Genomic DNA, 19,181 nt, shown 5'->3' with positions numbered 1-19,181 from the left:
TGATACAGTCCCATTCCCTCAAGGAGCTCCTCTTCTACTGGAAGAAAATAATATATACATAAATAAATACAGGATTGGCAGTGGAATGGGATCAGAAAATCTCATATGTGCATGAGTTTCCTTCAAAGTAATCTAAAGATTCTAAAAAGAAGAGTTGGGGGAATTCATTCCATATGTGAGACAGCTTATACAAAAGTACAAAGTTAGAAGAATGTTGCATATGTACTAGGAATAGTCAGGTCAGTTTGACTGAAACAGTTGTGTGAAGGGAGGCAATAGGAAATAAAATTGGAAAGGTAGGTTGACACCAGATTGTAGAAGGCTTTAAATGCCAGCCTAAGAGTTATGAGAAGTGTGCTTCCTCCTCTTCCTCTTGGCCAACAGTACTCCAGATAGCATGAGAAAAGAGCTACTTTCAGAGTCAAAAGTAGAGAATGTGGCAAGGAAGGTATTATCTTCTGAGAGCCAGGTTTACATTATTGCAAGTACTTAAAGAAAGAGTTACAGCATTTTTAAAAAATAAATTAGGGTTTCTAGAAGGCACAAAGACATACCTGAGGCAAAGGACAACTATGGTAAAAAGTAAGGCTGAAAGTATGGAAAAAAAGTTGCAAGGGAAGATTTTTGCTTCTTTTTGATTGAATCACGGGAATGATGGGAACAAGAATAAATAATTATCTACAATACAAAAAATGACTATTTGATAAATACCCCTACCCTCTAGTGTCCTTAATGACTGACCATGAGGGTCAGTGCTGATTCTCACTGCTTCTGACTTCCAAAGAAACATAAAATCTTAGTTCTTAGATGCTGGCAGCAGAAAAAAAATAATTTGGCTGCTGGGCTAAACTCATGCTTTAAATTTATCCTGAATTCTCATCTCAAAATCTACACCATCATTCAGTGTATTGACTATTCCTCTTGGATTTGTGCCATCTATGTTTTGAAAAGTAGATATGCATTCATTTAGCCAACAAATATTATTAAGTACCTACTATGTTTTAGGCACAGACACAAATTCAGTACAGGGATATAAAAATAAATGGTACAGTCGTTGTCATCAAGATTTACAATCTTATACAGAGAAGACATTCAATAATTATTTGTTAAAAGACTGAAATGCAATTAATTCACTGCTAGATAAATGAGGCATCACTATATATATATATATATATATATATATATATATAACCTAACAGTGCAAAGTTTATTTCTTACCTGATGCTGGTGTTGAAACACCATGGAAGAGACTACTTGGTAAGAACTCAATGTTGAAACTGTCTAGAATAGACTTCATTTTTTTGCTTGAATAGCCATGTGAAGAAGAATCCATTGGTAGTTTTCGTTTTGTATTAGGTGTAACAAACACTGGTGTCACTGATTGCAAAGCTGTAATTTTAAAAAGTTATATCTTTTTTTCTTCGAGAGCTGCGTTTTAATAGAAACATTACACTTTAACAGAGCAGTGTCTAAAAAAACCCTATTATTTAAAGCTTGCTGGAAAAATATCACATTTACTTGTTAAATAGATATTAAGACTAACAAATAAACATTACAAAGTAAATTAAGGATATGTGATAGTTTAAGATGAAAATTGTAAGTTACAAATAGTTACAAGAATAATCTCAAATGCTGGCAAATAGTAGCCTTGACTGAAAGAGCAATGTTAGAATAAAGCAAGTAGCTACAAAGGTCATTATAAGAAGAGAAGTCATATATGGAATTGATATCCAATTAATAATGAAATGCAAAGAAATTTTGTATCTTTCAATTAAGCAGTTTATCTTTCCCTCAAGAAAGAATATTTCAATTCAAACACGGTTAACATTCTTCTTTTTGACTTTGCCTTTCTAGCAATGAACTCTGGAGGGTAGTTGCACATGCCCACAGAGAGCACTCTGTGTGCCATTTTGGCACCCATGCCATAGGTTCACCATCACTGTTATATAAGAAAACTATACTAAGAGAATTGAACAAAAAATTTATTGAAAACTATTTTGAACTTGAACTACAACAAAATATGAACTACTCTGAAGTCAAATATCCCCGTTGTATTTTCCAACCTTCATCAGTTAATGACTTTATATACAATAACTAAAATATAAACTAGTTCAACTCTGATACAAAATAAGTTTAAAAAGAGTACATATATTCCATTTGCAAGAATGTGAGATCCAAAGTTTAATAAGTAACCCACTTTGAGCTATATTACATATTTAGCAGTACTTAATTATGAAAAGAAAGAAAACCATTTTGACAGATTAAACTATGGATGAGATGTCTAATTTTCTAATCTCAGACATTCTGGTACAATATAACCAACATCACTAGTAGTTCTGAGACATCTATATGAGTTTCTAAATGAGAGAATCCTCTCTGACGGCTTTTAACCTGGAATCCATGGCCTCACAAGGAATCCTTAAATAGATTTCAGGAGGATTCACAAACTTGGATGAGGGAGGGTGGGGGGGAAACTGCATCTTAATTTCAATATTATTGGTTTCTTTTGTAATCCTCCCACATATTTCATTCTATATATTTAAAAATAGTATTTCAGGGAGTACAAAGGTTTCACCAAAGTGTCCATAAAATAAAAAAGGAACCCCTCCATTATGCAGTATTCCCACAGAAAATTATACTTTATTTAGTAGTATGTTGACATTTTTTTCTGTCAAAAAGCAAAGTTTTAACTAAACTCAAATAAATTTGTCAGAGAAGTTAAAGATAACTATATACCATTGAGTGTTATTTCATTTAATACTTACCAGTTTTCTCTTGCTGAGGTGTAGAGGAGGGCGTTCTGTTAGATTTAAGCTTATTCAGTGCTCCAGTAACAAAATCTGAAATGCAGGATATATAAGCAATCATGTCTTGTTTTATTAATACATTTAACATTCATGGTATTTTTTTTTATACCCTTAACTTCTGTGTATTGACTTATAAGTGGAAGAGTGGTAAGGGTAGGCAATGGGGGTCAAGTGACTTGCCCAGGGTCACACAGCTGGGAAGTGTCTGAGGCCGGATTTGAACCTAGGACCTCCCGTCTCTAGGCCTGGCTCTCAATCCACTGAGCTACCCAGCTGCCCCCAATTCATGGTATCTTAATAAAAAACAAACTGTATCAGCAAATTACATTTTAATTAGGTCATTATAAGAAGAGAAGTCACATGTGGAATTGATGTCCAATAATAATGAAATGCAAAGAAATTTTTTATCTTTCAAAAGGTAATCTTTTAATTAAGTAATTTATCTTTCCCTCAAGAAAGAATATTTCCATTCAAATACAGTTAAAATTCTACTTTTTGAATGTTTTTCTGTAAAAAAAAAAAAATCAGAAGATTCAAACAGTAGAAAACTTAAGCATTCTAAAACTTTTTTTTTAACTGTAAGCTAGATAATGCAGGTGTTACCTTCAGAGACTGAGTACTGGCTTGTTTGAGATTAATCAATTAGGCAGAGACAAGAGGAAGAAGTATTTCAATCTCTTGAAAATTATTAATATTTTATTGCTTATGAGCTAATTAATAGGTAACTAAAAACAGTAATCTAAGACCAAAGTATATAAGGACAGCCTCTGCGGAAACAATAAATCTCAGAGTTTGCACTATTTGGCTAGGTAAACTATCTGAAAGGAAAACTTGGTCTTGATGACAATTGGTACAAACTACCTTGTTTTTTGAGGGACTTTCACCCCAAGATCATTTGCCATGAACAGATCTGGCATAAAACTTAGAATGTAGAAGATTTCTTCCTTGAACAAACTGAGGGCAGAGCTATGAAACTCTTAAATCTAGAATTATGGACCTTTAGGAAGTGCTGGGATAATAAAGGTCACAGGAAAGTAATACTGTACTGACATGATAGTTGATTGCAAACTTGGGATTCAACCCCTTAAAAATAATCTACCAAATGCAAAAGTACTAAAGAATTTTTTCATCACCTTCCAAAATCCTAAGAACAATCTGCTTATGAAAAAAATTTGGACTAGATGGTTTTTAGGATCCCTTCCACCTTTAAGTTATATATATAATGAAAATATATTTGATTGTATTAAAAACTGTATTGCAATCAATTGCAGTAGTACTCACTTTTCCTTCATATCTTTTATCCACTCCTCTCTTTTTAAATGCTACCAGCCTAGGTCAGGCCTTTACTACTTCACTTCTAGATGAGTGAAAAGTCTTCCTCAATTCCCTCCTAGTCTTTCTGTCCTAGTAACCCTGTGCACTAATGGATAGTCTTCCAAAAATATTATTTCCATTATGTCATACCCTGTTCAAACCTTCAAGGAGTGTCCATTACTTACATAATAAAATCCTAATCTCTTGGGCTAGCATTCAAAGGTTCCCCATGATCTAGCCGCAGTCTTCTTTTTAAATTTCATATTTTATTGCTCTTCCACTTAAATCTTCATTGAAAGGTTAGTATACTATTGTCTCCCACAAAGATCATGTTCTTCTACACTTGTATTTCTTCATCCAAGTCAAATATTATGCATTTTTGAGTATCCAAATAAAATTCCAATAAGCCTTCTCTAACAATTCATTCCTCTTCAATCCTATGGCACTTTTAAACTATCCTAGTTATTTAACATAATCCTATAATGCTTCATATATTTTTTTTAACTTTTCATATCTAGGACTCTACAGACCTACATTTTGTTCTGTCTGTGAAATTAGCCATGTGACATCTCAAGTAAGTTACTTAACTTCTAGGGGGCACAAGCTTCTCATGTGTAAAATAAGGAGTCTGTAATAAGTCTCTCCATGTCTACCTCAAAAATTCTATAATTCACCAAAATGAACTCAGAATGGGTAAATGACTTAAATATAAAGAAGGAAACTATAAGTAAATTAGGTGAACACAGAATAGTATACCTGTCAGATCTTTGGGAAAGATTTCAAAACCAAGCAAAACTTAGAAAAAATTACAAAATATAAAATAAATTTGATTACATTATTAAAAAGTTTTTGTACAAACAAATCCAATGCAACCAAAATTAGAAGGGAAGCAACAAACTGGGAAAAAATCTTTGTAACAAAAACCTCTGACAAAGGTCTAATTACTCAAATTTATAAGCAGCTAAATCAATTGTACAATCAAGCCATTTCCCAATTGATAAATGGGCAAAGGACATGAATAGGCAATTTTCAGATAAAGAAATCAAAATTATCAATAAGCACATGAAAAAAGTGTTTTAAATCTCTTATAATTAGAGAAATGTAAATCAAAACAACTCTGAGGTACCACCTCACACCTAGCAGATTGGCTAACATGTCAGCAAAAAAAGTAATAAATGTTGGAGGGGATGTGGCAAAATAGGGACATTAATGCATTGCTGGTGGAGTTGTAAATTGATGCAACCATTCTGGATGGCAATCTGGAACTATGCCCAAAGGTCTTTAAAAGACTGCCTACCCTTTGATCCAGCCATACCAAAGAGATCATAAGGAAAAAGACTTGTACAAAAATATTTATAGTTGTGCTCTTTGTGGTGGCAAAAAATTGGAAAATGAGCCCTTCGATTGGGGAATGGCTGAACAAATTGTGGTATCTGTTGCTGATGGAATACTATTGTGCTAAAAGGAATAATGATCTGGAACAACCTCCAGGAATTGATGCAAATTGAAAGGAGATTAACCAGGAGAACCTTATACACAGAGATGTATACACCGTGGCACAATCGAATGTAATGGACTTCTCTACTAGCAGCAATGCAATGATCCAAGACATTTCTGAGGGACTTATGAGAAAGAATGCTATCCACATCTAGAGAAAGAACTGTGAGAGCAGAAACACAGAAGAAAAACAACTGCTTGATCACATGGCTCGATGGGGATATGATTGGGGATGTAGACTCTAAACGATCACCCTAGTATAAATATCAATGATATGGGAATAGGTCTTGATCAATGACACATGTAAAACCCAATGGAATTGTGCATCGGCTATGAGAGGGGAGTGGGAAGAGGGGAGAGAAGGAACATGAATCATTTAACCATGGAAAAATTTTCTTAATTAATCAATAAAAAAATTAAAATGATAAAAAAAAATTCTGTAATTTTAGGAGTTTGTGTCTTATCTCACCAAACAGATTGTAAACCAAGAATAATAATGGCTTATACTTCTTCATATCTCCCATAGCCCTTACCAGTCAGAAAGCACTGGAAAAATATCTGCTGAATGAATATAATAATCTCAGAAAATGAAAGCTTATAAACCTCCATGCTTAGATCAAATATTGATAATACTTACTGCCTATAGTCTGTCTTCTTTTTCTCTTCTGTGCAATAGAAGACTCATATTCACTTTCTTCATAGCCCTCTACAGCCTGGGAGGAACAGGCACCATCCAGACCCAACATGACTGGAAGTTTTTCTAAGATAAACGCTGGCAGACATCCTAAAGGATAGCATTGACAATATTATTTTTTGTGTGTTGTGGTTGTTTTAAAAACAAAGATATTTTACACCAAACTCTCAAGGAACAGGAATCATAAATAATAGATCTGGACCTGTAAGGAACCTCAGAAGTCACGTAGTCCACCCACTTCATTTTATAGATGATAAAATTGAGATCCAGAGAGGTTAAATGACTGGTCCAAGGTCATATAAGAAACAAGCAAAAGAGCTAGGAGGTCGCTTTGAGCCTAACTCAGTCCAGTGTTCTTTCCAGTATTATCAAGTGGTCTCAGAAGTTTTAAGTGTCATTTGGAAAAAGCTGAAAAACCAAATAAATTCTGCTTTGAAGACATTTCACTTCTTCTTACCTATATCAGCTGCACAATCAATTAAGGTCTTTATTACTGCAACTTGAAGTCGAAGCTTTTTTTCTGTGTTGGCTGACATTTTTTCCTGACTATCACTTGACTGAAAGAGGTTTGGAGCAAGTATTACTGCAAGATTACCGCTATCCATCATATTCTCATCAGCTCTTTAAAAAAAAAAAAAAATAGGGACTATTAAGTGGAACTAACAATTAAACCAAGAACCAGTTTCAGTAACATAATAGGTATATTTGTAGAGACTCATATTTTATTGGCTATGTATAAGGCAAATACTAAAACTTAATAGGAATTTTACCAAGAAATAGGAAATAGTCTTCTAAATAACCAAAATTTATAGTTAAGTTCATGCATCTAAAACTAACATTTTATTCACAGACAAGCCTCTCAAAAGTCCTCACTCAGTACTTAATCTTATTTAACACACAATAATAACATGGTTAATGCAGTTGGTTCTAAGGTTCATGATAGATTAGAAACAGCCAAACAGAAGGTGTAACAGGAGACCCTATGCATAGGCAATGAGAAGTGACAGGTGATATCAAGGAAAGAAACAGGAAAATGACAAAAAAAGAAACAAGAATTCAAATAGGTCCACAGGTTAAGTCTTCTAGAATAAACTAACTTGCACCAAGCCACTCCCACCAGGCATCAGTGTATTAAAGGACAGCAATATTGATACCCAAAATGAAAAAAATGAAATTGTACTCAATATATTCCATTTAAGAAGTATATAAATAAATTAAGAAACATTTCCATCCCAAAGAGTTGAAATAAAAAAAGATTTTGGTGCTTAAAATTATAAATGGCTAGCTATTTAGTGATTCATTTCCTAAAGATTCCCCACCATTGAAATTTTTGTGCACTTGATTTTCACTTACCTAAGAGAAATATTCCTGAGAAAGTTGAAGAAGTATCGTAATATGGAAATTATATTGTCAGGCATAAGACAAGAGATCAATATTGTAGCAGTACTCTTCTCTGTTTCCAAATGTTGAGCTTTGATAAGAGCTTCTTGCAAATTAACTGGAAGGATGGGTTGTGGCAACTCCCTAAAAAATTGCTTAAGAAGTCCTGAGATATCACACGAAAGTGCATCATCTAGACACCTTTCATCACAATCCAATTTGCTCTGAAATAAATTTCAAGACTTTAGTACCCTTTGGATTTAAAAATCTTTGCTTACATCTCAAAAAAAGTTTATCTTAGTAAACTTTTATTTTTTTTATTTGCTTCTGGTAACATTTCAAAACACATCAGAAGGCCTAGCAAACAAGTGAAAATATTTCTTTAATTACTAGCTTTATATAAGGTATATAAACTCTTTCCTCAGAGGGGATAGCTTTTCAACTGTATTTCTGACAATTATTCACACAAAAAGAGGAAAAATGGCAGAGTAGATAGAGTGCTGAGCTTGGGAGTCATGAAGACCTGGAGTCAAACACCTCTTTTAATAACTATCTTTATGCAAGATGCTTCACAGACAACTCCATAGCAATTATTTAATAAGTCATATGGGCTATGAACTGTTAGAGGGAGTTCTCATGCTAGAAAATCACAGACCCTTTGTACATTCATTCATGTCATATCTGAGAACTCGAATGACAAAAAGACTTAGACAACTGAGAAAAGAAAAAAAATTAGCCAAGAAATATGCTTACCTTCAGTGCTTTCAGACGGATACATGATCCAGATTTCCTAAAAAGCCCCTCAATATGAGCATATTTTTCCAAACTTGTGCAAGCATCAACAAGAAAGCTGAAAAAAGCAGGTTTTATCATTGTATTTGATTTTACAAAAACCATACTAAGTAACTTTGTCAAGATACATCAATAAGCTGTAAGGATCCGGATCTGACAATTGACTTTTTAATTATAAAACACTTCCTCTTTCTATAATCTATTCCCTATTCTTTATGGGTGAAAAAGCTGTTACTTTTAGTATGGTCTTTGTTCCCTTCCAGTATCTCCAATGTCTACTGTGTCTCTAAGAACCACCCTGTATAACATCATTGGCTAACTATTGACACTTTGCTGCTCTGTTCACCCTCTTCCCAGTGCCAGGGGATATTCTTTGCATGTCCTGTCTCCTCAGTCTAGCTGCCTAAAGCAAGCACTTCCTCCCTCCACACTCTCAGGTAATAGGGTAGGGGTTGGGGGTGGGACAAGGTCACTGATGGCTTGAAGTTGCTCTCTGGGCTCCAGAACTCAAAAACCTTCCTCAATGCAGCTATATCTACATCTACATCATCTACATCTACATCTACATCATCTACATCATTTACATCATCTACATCTACATCATTTACATCTACATCTATACACACATACACATACACAATCCAAAATGTCTTTCTACAATTACCAAACCATAAAATGCAACAACCTATCGTAATTCAATTTAACTCAATTCAACATTTGTTAAGTTCCCAGCTGCAAAGGATCCTTGGAGTCACCAATACAAATCCAAAAATTCCTTACCAAATCATACAATTACATATCCATGACACACATAAAGATAAGTATAAAGTAATGTTAAGAGAAAAATAATACTAATTAATTAGGGCAAGAGGAAGAATAGAGATCAGAAAAGCTTTAGTAATCAAGAACCTAGAGATTCTAAGAGATAAAGAGAGAATGCATTTTATGCCTAGGAAACAGCTTATGCAAGGGAATAGAGACTGAGTGTATAGATAGTAGGCCAGTCTGGCTAGAACAGAAAGAGAACATCAAGGGGAGAATTAAAAATAGGCTAGAAAGGTAGGTAGGAGCCAGACTACAGAAGGTTTTAAATGTAAGACTGAAGATTTTGTATTTTATCTCAGAGGTAATAGAAGCCCCTAAAGCTTCTTAAGCAGGGAGATGAAACAATCAGACCCATGATTTAGGAACATCAAGCTGGCAGAAGTGTAGAGTAGTGATGGCAAACTATGACACGTGTCAGCACTGACACACGTAGCCATTTTCGATAACATGCGACCACTTGAGGCCGCATACAGAGGAGTATGGGGCCACATGCTGAGGATGAAATATTTGCTGTAGTGCAGTATAGACATTCTGCATTATAGATGACAATTTTACCTATGTTAATTTACCTATTTTGGTTTATTAAATACAATTATATATTACAATTATACATTTTTGTTATTTAAACTATAAATATCATGAAATTATGGGTTTTTTCCTCGAAGTGAATTTGTTTTGGGGTCAGCTAGGTAACACAATGGATAGTGTCAAGCCTGGACTCTAGCTGTGTGACCCTGGCCAAGTCCCTGTTTATTCTGGTTTCCTCATCTGTAAAATAAACAGGTGAAGAAAATGACAAACCACTCCAGTATCTTGCCAAGAAAACCCTAAAAGGTATTCCAAAGAGTTGGAATCAACTGAAAACAAACAACAAATCAATATTATTTCTACATAATAAACAGCTTTCTTAGGCAAGAATCATAAAATCTATAGTTTATTAACATGAGTTGCCAACATTTTCTCAACATGACATTTAGTATCATTTTATAATCATTAATTATACATGCTTGGGCACCTCAACTTCAATAAAATTCATCTTACTCCATAATTCTTCCAAAATATACTCGCTCTTTATACAAATAAAATCAATGCAACCAAGATTAGAAGGGAAACAAAATATACTCAGTCATTCCTCCAATAAGCATTTATTGAATGCCTACTCTTTGTCAGGTACAATGTGCAAAGAGTATCATCACATTTTAATAATTTTCATTAAAGTATAGGTTTCAGAGTAGAATTATGTCCATGAATGAGTACTACACTATAAAGACCCCAATTTGAAATACCTATTGATTTGAACCTTGAAATTCACACAAGCATAAATGAAAAGTTGTAGCAATCAATTTACTAACAGTTATCTTTGTTTTCACTTGCAGTGTAGAAACATTAAATCTTGTTAATTTGCTTAATAAGGTATGAGATCAGTTGTTTGCCTAAAATAAACAAGTTAGCTGTTTCAAACTTTCCCCAAACCTCTATATTCATTTAAACTACTTACATTCTATGGTCAATTTCATACTTTGCCTACCTTGGAATATTTCCATATCCTGGAACAAATGAGTGGGGTAGTTTAGAAATCGGTACTCCAAATAGTTTTCCCTAAAATGTAAAAGTTATTTGTTATAAACTACAAGATGAAAATTTATAGATATAAGCACAGAATGTGCATTATTTAGAAAGGAAGACAAATTATGATTTTAGAGAAAGAGTAAAAAAAAAAAAGCAGAATTAAACTAGTTACTAATATCTTAAGATATAAGAAGTCTGATTAATTCAAAGGAGTGACAAGGAGTCTTAAGAGCAGGACTAGTCAAATCCTAAACTGAAGATTATATATACATAATAAATACCTAACAATTATACTAATGAAGAAGTTAAGAGTATTTCGATCAAATATTAACATACTTTAAGTATCAATGTTATGCTATTTTTTAAAGAAGGACTCTAAGTAAGTTTCAGGTTTCCCATCTCATGTATGTTAAAATAATACAATTTTTCTTAAATCATTTCTACAATTAGCTTTGTAAATACTAAGCTTGAGTAAATGCAAGTCATGTGATTAGCAAAAACAAAACAACAACAAAAAACAATCTAAATCAAATTATCTGTGTACTTTCTTGAGCAATTATAGTAAAAGATGAGTTAATTTTTATGGTTGAAGCATGTCATTACTACAGAAGTTACAAATTTCCAAACAAAAATGTTCCAAGAATCTAGAACTAAGAAAAAGAAAAGCAAATGTTAAAAATTCCAATCAATGTATCTCTTCTTATATAGTTGTTATTACAATGAATTGCCTTCTTCCTTTTTATTTTTTAAATTTTAAAATTAAGTATATGCAATACAACTATTTTTCCTAAGAGTGTTTATCAGAAGAATTTGTGAAAGTCTTCAACAATTCAGTCAGTAGTCCTGATTCTTTAAGTCCTATCTTCTTCATTAATTATATGGTCTTTGACAAACCATTTCACCTGTTCCAAGTCTATTACCTCGCCAGTAAAATGAAGACAATTTCACACAACTTATAGGGAATTTTATAAATGGCATGCTAGAAAAATGTGAATAACTATTAATAATCTGAAATAAAATTCTGAGATCCTGGAATAACTATAATGTAGGTATAAGTACTAAAAGAAATAATGCATAAAATTTTTCTATAAATGTACATGAAAATAGTTAGGGAAATGGCTCATTCAGAAGATATTCTATTACCACAAACATTTATTAAGCTGTTATTATGTCAGTCACTGGGGATAAGCTAGGGATAAAATAAACCCTACTCTCAAGGAGCCTGTGTTCTAATAAGGGAGTTAAGCATAAATAGAATATAAATAAGTACAAATTAGTTAAATACGCATTTTGGGGGGAGGAAGGGAAATCCAGAAAAAATTGGGATATTTGAGCTGAGTCTTGAAGGAAAAGAAAAATTCCATCAGAGAGGTGAGAAGACAATGAATTATAGGCATGTGGAGATGGTTATTGCAAAGGCAGATATCAATAAGTGAAGAGTAGAGAGACCTCTAGTCTTTGTAAGAGAAAGGGGAGTAATACAATGAGGTTGGAAAGATAGGTAGTTAATGGTTTTTAAAAAAAATGTAGAGGAGTTCATAGTTTATCGGAGATAATAGGGAACCACTGGAGTCTACTGATCAGATATAGCAAGGATGTATTCAGACTAAAGGAAAATCACTTTAGAACCAATATGTAAGATAAGACTAGAGTAGGAAAAGGTTTGTTTGAGGCAAGAAAAACAATTCTCAATAATCTAAATGTAATGAGGGCTTGAACTAAAAAGGTAGCTGTGTGAGTGCAGAGAAAAGGTATAAAAAGAAAAAGAAGACTGGCAATTGACTAGACTTGTTGAGAGAGGAGGTGAGAATTGAAGAAGGTTCTGAATCTGGGTGGCTAGAAGAATGATGTGGCCTAGTGTCCTAACTGCCTGATGAGTGATCTTTACACTATAAAAATCTAAATCAATGCCTTCAATAGAATAATTAAAAATTGAGAAGTTATAGAAAAAAACATGTTGACAAATGAATTGACTATTTTTAGAATTGATATTAATTTTAATTAGTAATGATTAAGTTAATCTTATTAAATTTATTAGTCTAAGTATTTGTATAAACTAGTATTTGTATAAACTATCTCTTAAAGTTTTTGTATGAGAAACTATGAATGTGAACCAGTATAAAATGTTATTGTAAACCTAAGTTAAATTTTAGTATTGTTATAAGCTCTTTCACCTCACTCTACATTCTCAACATAGCATTCCTGTGGCTACTTAGCCTGATTTATATTATCCCTTAAAGACATCCATCCTCAATGTATATGAGATAAACATATCCATTATCATATTTGAGTAATTTTTATGGCTGTTTGTCCCAATGTGCCCACTAATCAGTTTCAATAGTGACAATATCTTAAGTTCAATGCCTAAAACATAGATACTTGATAACATGATTATGAAATTTTCTTGATTTTGTGAGTGAAAAAGATCAAGGGCTTTTTTATGCAAAGACCTCCATCTTTCAATCATTTGTCTTCTTTATTCATTTTTAAAATGTAATGCTGTCTCAAAAAATATCACATAGCTTACCAAATACCTAAATTTTCTCCCTCAATTTTCTGAAACCTCTGAAAATACTATATTTTATAACTATAAGTATAAAATATTATGTGGAGAGAAAAACAAATGAAGAGATGATCATACTGGTAAATAACCATCATTAGAAAATGTTGATTTAACTACCTAGTTAAAAAATGTTTTTGACATAAAGCTAACAATAGCAAAAATTTCAATTAACCATTATACAATGAAAAAGTAGCTGTAACAAATATCCACAAAAGGACCACATAAAAGAAGTTGTATTAATCTCACAATTGTTTCTATTTATCTCTGGTACTTAACCAAATTATCTTCCCCACATTTAACAATTTCCATTGAACTATTCAGAAAACACCATTATCTTTAAATGAACAACAGTTCCTGAAAGTCCATAAACCTCAGACTATAATCACAAATAACATGCACTTAATCTCCAAGAAATATAATACACTCTATCTCTATGAAATCTCTGGTTCTACCCTAAAAAGCAAGTGTAATACTCTTTAGTATCCACCCCAAAGGGTTGTTGTATGGTACATATAATTGGATATATGGGGCAATTTGCAAACTTTAAGGCAACATATGTTAGTTATAATCTTGAGATCTTCACCATGATTCACGCATGAGATTGAGAAGCAACATTAACTTGTAAATAGTCAGGAAGACCTAGGTTTTACCTTTTTTTTTTTTTTTTTAACTCTTAACTTCTGTGTATTGGCTCCTAGGTGGAAGAGTGGTAAGGGTGGGCAATGGGGGTCAAGTGACTTGCCCAGGGTCACACAGCTGGGAAGTGTCTGAGGCCGCATTTGAACCTAGGACCTCCTGTCTCTAGGCCTGACTCTCAATCCACTGAGCTACCCAGCTGCCCCAAGACCTAGGTTTTAGATTCTACTTTGGAAAATAGTTGTGTGACTAGGCAAGTCACTTAACCTCTCTCAATTTCCTCATTTGTAAAACAGTGAATTGGGCTAGTTAGATGATTTCTAAATTCCTTTCCAGTTCTTAAAACAGGCAACTAGTTGGGTTAGTGGGCAGAAAGCTACATCTGTAGTCAGACCCCCAGTTCGATTTCAGCTTCAAACACTTGCTAGTTGTGTGATTCCACTCAGGTCCCGTAACTGTTTAATCACCCTACCTCAATTTCCCCTTCAATAAAATGGGATAATAGTACCTCCTTACTCTACAGGAGAGTTGTGAAGATCAAATGATATAATTGCAAAGTACCTGGCAAAGTTAGCGGTAAACACATTATTATTGTCTTCTTTTCTGGACAAAACTCCACATTCACCTGTCTAGTTTAAAGATAGTTATTTGTATAGTTACTCTTACTAGCTCTCAGATTTCTTTACTTAGTCCTTTTCTCCTGAACTTACCTTAGCTTCATTTGCTGACTCCTGCAGGTCTTCTACCTCCCCCCGTCGAGAGCTCTTGATCCTTATACCATAGTGGTTTCGGAGATGTTGCAACACCGTCAACCTCACCAGCTTCTGGGTTCGCATTCCGGCCCGAACCCCAAACACCTTACACACTCCCAACTTCAAGGCTTTCTTTCGCCACCACTTCTTACACTTGCTAAAAGCCCTCAAAGTCTTCGGCCCAAATTCCTTCCTTCCACTTTTACCAACCCCGCTGGGGTTCTTCCTTCCACTGTCCACTTCCGTGACTCCCTCCCCCAATTCCAAGCTCCGTAGATCGACTTTTCCACACTACGTTCCTTACAGTCGCTTTCACAGGCCTTTCCCCCCTCCTCCACTGAACGTTCTTGAAGTCTCTCCCCACTGGACTGTCCTTGCTTCCCCGACACTTCACACCAACTTGAACACACTGCTTTAAGACACCTCACAACAACCGATCCACACTTAAAAGGCTTCACACCAACCTGCCCACACTCCCACAAGCACTTTATACCAGAAAACCTTCCCCTAGATTCTCAGTCCTCTCCGTTTCCGGTCTGCAGGCTCTTGTGGCCTCCCGCACGCTGAACCAGACCCTCCTGTTCCCAGTCAGTCACCCCCTGAGATAAGACTCCCCAGATCCCGGACGCCTTCGTCTCTGAGATCCCCCACCCTCTCCCAACCCCCTCCCCGCGGTCCAGCCGCCAAGTCCTCGAGCTCTTCCAGTCCCGGTCCCCGCCCGGGCTGGTCTCCGCTGTCACCTCGTCACGCTCACTAACACTACCTCCTTCCTTTCCTCCCTCCGTCAGCCTGGCTGTTCCCCGAGCCAGAGCATCCCGGGGAGTTGACTCCGGGTGAGCGGCCACCCCCACAATCGGGATTCCGAAGCTGATGCCTATCCCAATCACCCCACCTCCGCAACCTAGACGAGAGGTAGCCCTCTGGTACAAACTCGATAGCTCAAACGGCAGCGCCAAAGCCTGAAGCACTCTCTGATTGGTCCGCTCCTCATTCAAAATCAGGACCTTAAGGGACGCCTAATAATGGCCTGATGCGGCGGTAATAAAAGACGGGACACTGCATCAAGTCAGGGGGAACCAAAAACAACAGCAACAACAGCAGCCCAATAACAAACAAGAATCTTATATGTGGACTAGCTCTTTCCAGTATTTTCTGGGTCGCGAGACGTGTGCAGGAAGTAAATCTTCAGAAATCATACAAACCTACATCTCACTGAAAATACTCAGGCAATCGGAAAAGACACCTCAACGGCCTTCAACTTAGAGGAGGATAAAGACTCTGAGGGGCGGTGGCGGAAGGAGGCTAGGTCCCAAGGCAAATCAGAGAAGTGGCTTGTTGGGCTAAATCTTGGAGGACTGCTAGCCCTAGTCCAGTTTTGGGGTGGGCGAGGCAAGAGGGCTTCTAATTCCGCTCCCTCCTTTAATGGCAATTCATCTCAAAACAACGGGTATTTATTAAGGGCAAGACTCAAGGCCAGCCCCACAAAGGAGGAAGATCGAAGACCGGGACCGGCAGGGACTGTTCTCTTCCGCCCTAGTCACGAAGCTGTGGCTCTGACCCATCAGGGGCGGGCCACGCTTCTGCAGTTTCTGTAAAATGAAGAATTGAGCTGTACTCCCTTAAGGCCCCTTCACTAGCAAGAATCCAGAGTTGGTATTAGGAAAGGCCTAAATGCGATGTCTTTTCTCTAACATTTAATGGTTGCAGAATTATGATCACGTCTTTTAACCTTTTTTGAGCTCTAGTTTCTCATCTGTAAAATGGGGCTTAATGTATTCTGCCGAGAAAAGGGAATTGCCTGACCCAGCCCACCAGTTTGAGTTTAGGTTTGAATTTCCAAGTGTTAGAAGAGATTTGTTGGAAAGACTAAGAGGTAGAGATATACTTATCACAATACACAGACATAATCCAGGAGGATTCTGGCAGCCCAGGAATCCATTCCCAGTATCCCTGAAGTAGCAGTCCCATTTAGTATGCCAGCCCAGAGTCGAAGGACAATGTTATGGACAATATACACCTTAAAGGAGAGTTTTAATATTCGAAAGGAGGCTATGGTTGTGCCCTTTTGACTTCTCTCTGCTCAAAGAACCTTGGGGAAATGAAAGGAACCAGAAGCTGCTTGGGATTTAAGAACTCGTGACTGGGATGCAATTTATCTTATCACTGGGAGGTTCTGCTGGAGTTGAGGACAGGAAACATTGGGGGATTATGAACTCGAGCTTCCTGAATCTGCTAATGGATTACTTATCTTTTGCAACCCTACTGAAAGGTACACTGATTGTGGGAGGTCTCCACTAAGCACACCATTTCTCTAAGCACCACTAGGTAAAAATTTACCTATATTCCTATTATCATATGTAAGTAGCCAAAATATCACTCTATCAGCCTCAGAGCTGGTGGTATTCATTAATATCTGGTCTAATATTGTTGGAAGTCTACCTAATTTGAAATAATATCTGAGTCCAAGCCGCAGCTCTGTTTTCTACTTGTATGAACATGGACCTCTCTAAGCCTCATATACCTATCAGAAAATGGAACCAGATGATTCTATGTGCCTTCTAAGGTCTAGCTATAAATAGGGGGCAACTAGGTGGTGAAAAAGATAAGAGGACATAACTGAACGTCTACAAAAGCTATAAATTCTAATTCAGTTTGACCCACCCATGTTTTAAGGGAGCATCATCAGTTTCTTAAGGGGAAGTAGGATGGAAACTGAATGAGCCTGGGTGACCTGGGGGAGAGAATCTGTATTTCTTACCAGAACAAAGGATGAAAAAGAGCCCTTTATTATTGTTATTGTTACTGTTATTGTGATGGTTTCTCAAAACTTGGGTAAATTTCTGGCCTTTTCTCTGGTTATCTCCCATGCTTGTAATGCTATCCCTCCTCAATTCCACCTATTGACTTTCCTAGCTTCCTTTAAATGCCCAGCCCCTCTTAATTGTAGCACCTTCTCTCTGTTAATTATTTCCTGTTTGTCTTGTATATATAGCTTGCTTTGGATATAATTGTTTATGTGTTGTCTCCCTAAATCAATTTTAAGATTCTTGAGGAAAGGGACTGACTTTGTCTTTTTGCAGAGGCACAGTACCTAGTTTATGACAGGTGCTTTATAAATATTTATCCATGGACTGTAAATTGGAAACAATGAGATAAAAAGATTTCTCTAAAGTAAGCATTCTTGGAGTCTGTGAAATTCTGTCTTTTTATTATTTTGAAAATTGTATTTCAAAATAACTGGTTTCATTTGTAATCATATATATTTTATTATATGCATTTAAAAACATTATTGAGAAGGGGTCTCTAGATTTTGCCAGATTGCCAGAAGAGTCTATATATGACACCAAAAAAAGTTAAGAATCACTGCTCTATAAAGAGAATATATTTCTTGTGAGAAGGTATCCTGTACCAGTTTGCTGATTTTCTGTTTTGAAATCCTTGTTCTTGACTTTTTGGGGAGAGGCCATGTTTCAAAACACAATGAAAGAGAACATGGAACAGCATTTGTGCCTTGGAAGTGAAGTGAGCAGAACCAGGAAAATAATCTATACAGTAATAGAAATATTGTACAATAATCAGCTGTGAAGATGAAACTTTTATCAGCAAAACAAGGTTCCAAGATGACCCTAAGATAAAAAAAAATGCTATCCACAGCTAAAGAAGGAGCTGTTGGAATCTGATTGCAGATCAAAGCATACCATCCTTCCCTTTATTTCCTTCATGAGTTTTTTATGTTTATGTGATATGTATCTTTGGTCACAACATGGGGAATGTGGGAATGTATTGGATGAAAACACTTATAAAAACTATATCAGAATATTTGCCACCTCTGGGAGAGTGAGGAAGAACAGGAAGGAGAGAATCTGAATAGAAAACTGACAAATCAGATGTCAAAAATTGTTTCTACAAGTCATTGAAAAAAGAAAATTTAAGAAAAAAGAAAATCGTCAAAAATTGTTTTTATGAGTAAAAAATAAACTCAATTTGCTCAGAAAAAAAAAGTAATATGCAATTTTCCAGATGGAATCCTGTTTGGTTTCCTCCTATCTAATTCTGGGTTCAGATAATTATTGATTTTTAGTTCCTGCATAAGATGAAAAAAGATGAACAAATAATGTGCCATTTCTCTAATTTTGTATCACAAGTTGGGCAATATGCATTCTTCATTTCTGTGTGGATTGCTAGAACATTCTTCTAAGAATCTATGGAGCAACTTGGTTCATTCATTCATCAATAATTTATTAAATATCTATGAATTTCCAGGTACTACAATATGTGAGACCCTTCCCTCAGGGAACTTACAGTCTGTTAAAGAGAAACAATATGACCATCTTGACCTGAGAGCAATCATA

At 35.5% G+C, this 19,181-nt stretch overlaps 1 protein-coding gene across 1 annotated transcript in view; it reads right to left on the bottom strand.

The window, feature by feature from the left end:
• The window catches only part of ARHGAP11A (Rho GTPase activating protein 11A), a 28,075-nt gene extending 13,162 nt beyond the window's left edge, over positions 1–14,913 (bottom strand). Inside the window, exons 1-8 of the mRNA XM_044662225.1 lie at positions 14,788–14,913; positions 10,838–10,908; positions 8,446–8,542; positions 7,666–7,916; positions 6,770–6,933; positions 6,256–6,402; positions 2,766–2,840; positions 1,219–1,389 (exon numbers count right to left, since the gene is read on the bottom strand). Of these exons, the coding sequence (XP_044518160.1) occupies positions 1,219–1,389; positions 2,766–2,840; positions 6,256–6,402; positions 6,770–6,933; positions 7,666–7,916; positions 8,446–8,542; positions 10,838–10,908; positions 14,788–14,913 (1,102 nt within the window). The remainder of the gene's footprint in view (positions 1–1,218; positions 1,390–2,765; positions 2,841–6,255; positions 6,403–6,769; positions 6,934–7,665; positions 7,917–8,445; positions 8,543–10,837; positions 10,909–14,787) is intronic.
• Between the last annotated feature and the right edge of the window lie 4,268 nt (positions 14,914–19,181).

The sequence above is a fragment of the Gracilinanus agilis genome, chromosome 2 (assembly GCF_016433145.1).
Source record: "Gracilinanus agilis isolate LMUSP501 chromosome 2, AgileGrace, whole genome shotgun sequence".
Classification (NCBI taxonomy): Eukaryota; Metazoa; Chordata; class Mammalia; order Didelphimorphia; family Didelphidae; genus Gracilinanus; species Gracilinanus agilis.
The sequence above is the reverse complement of the archived record's forward strand: the minus strand, read 5'-3'. Positions and strand labels throughout refer to the sequence as shown.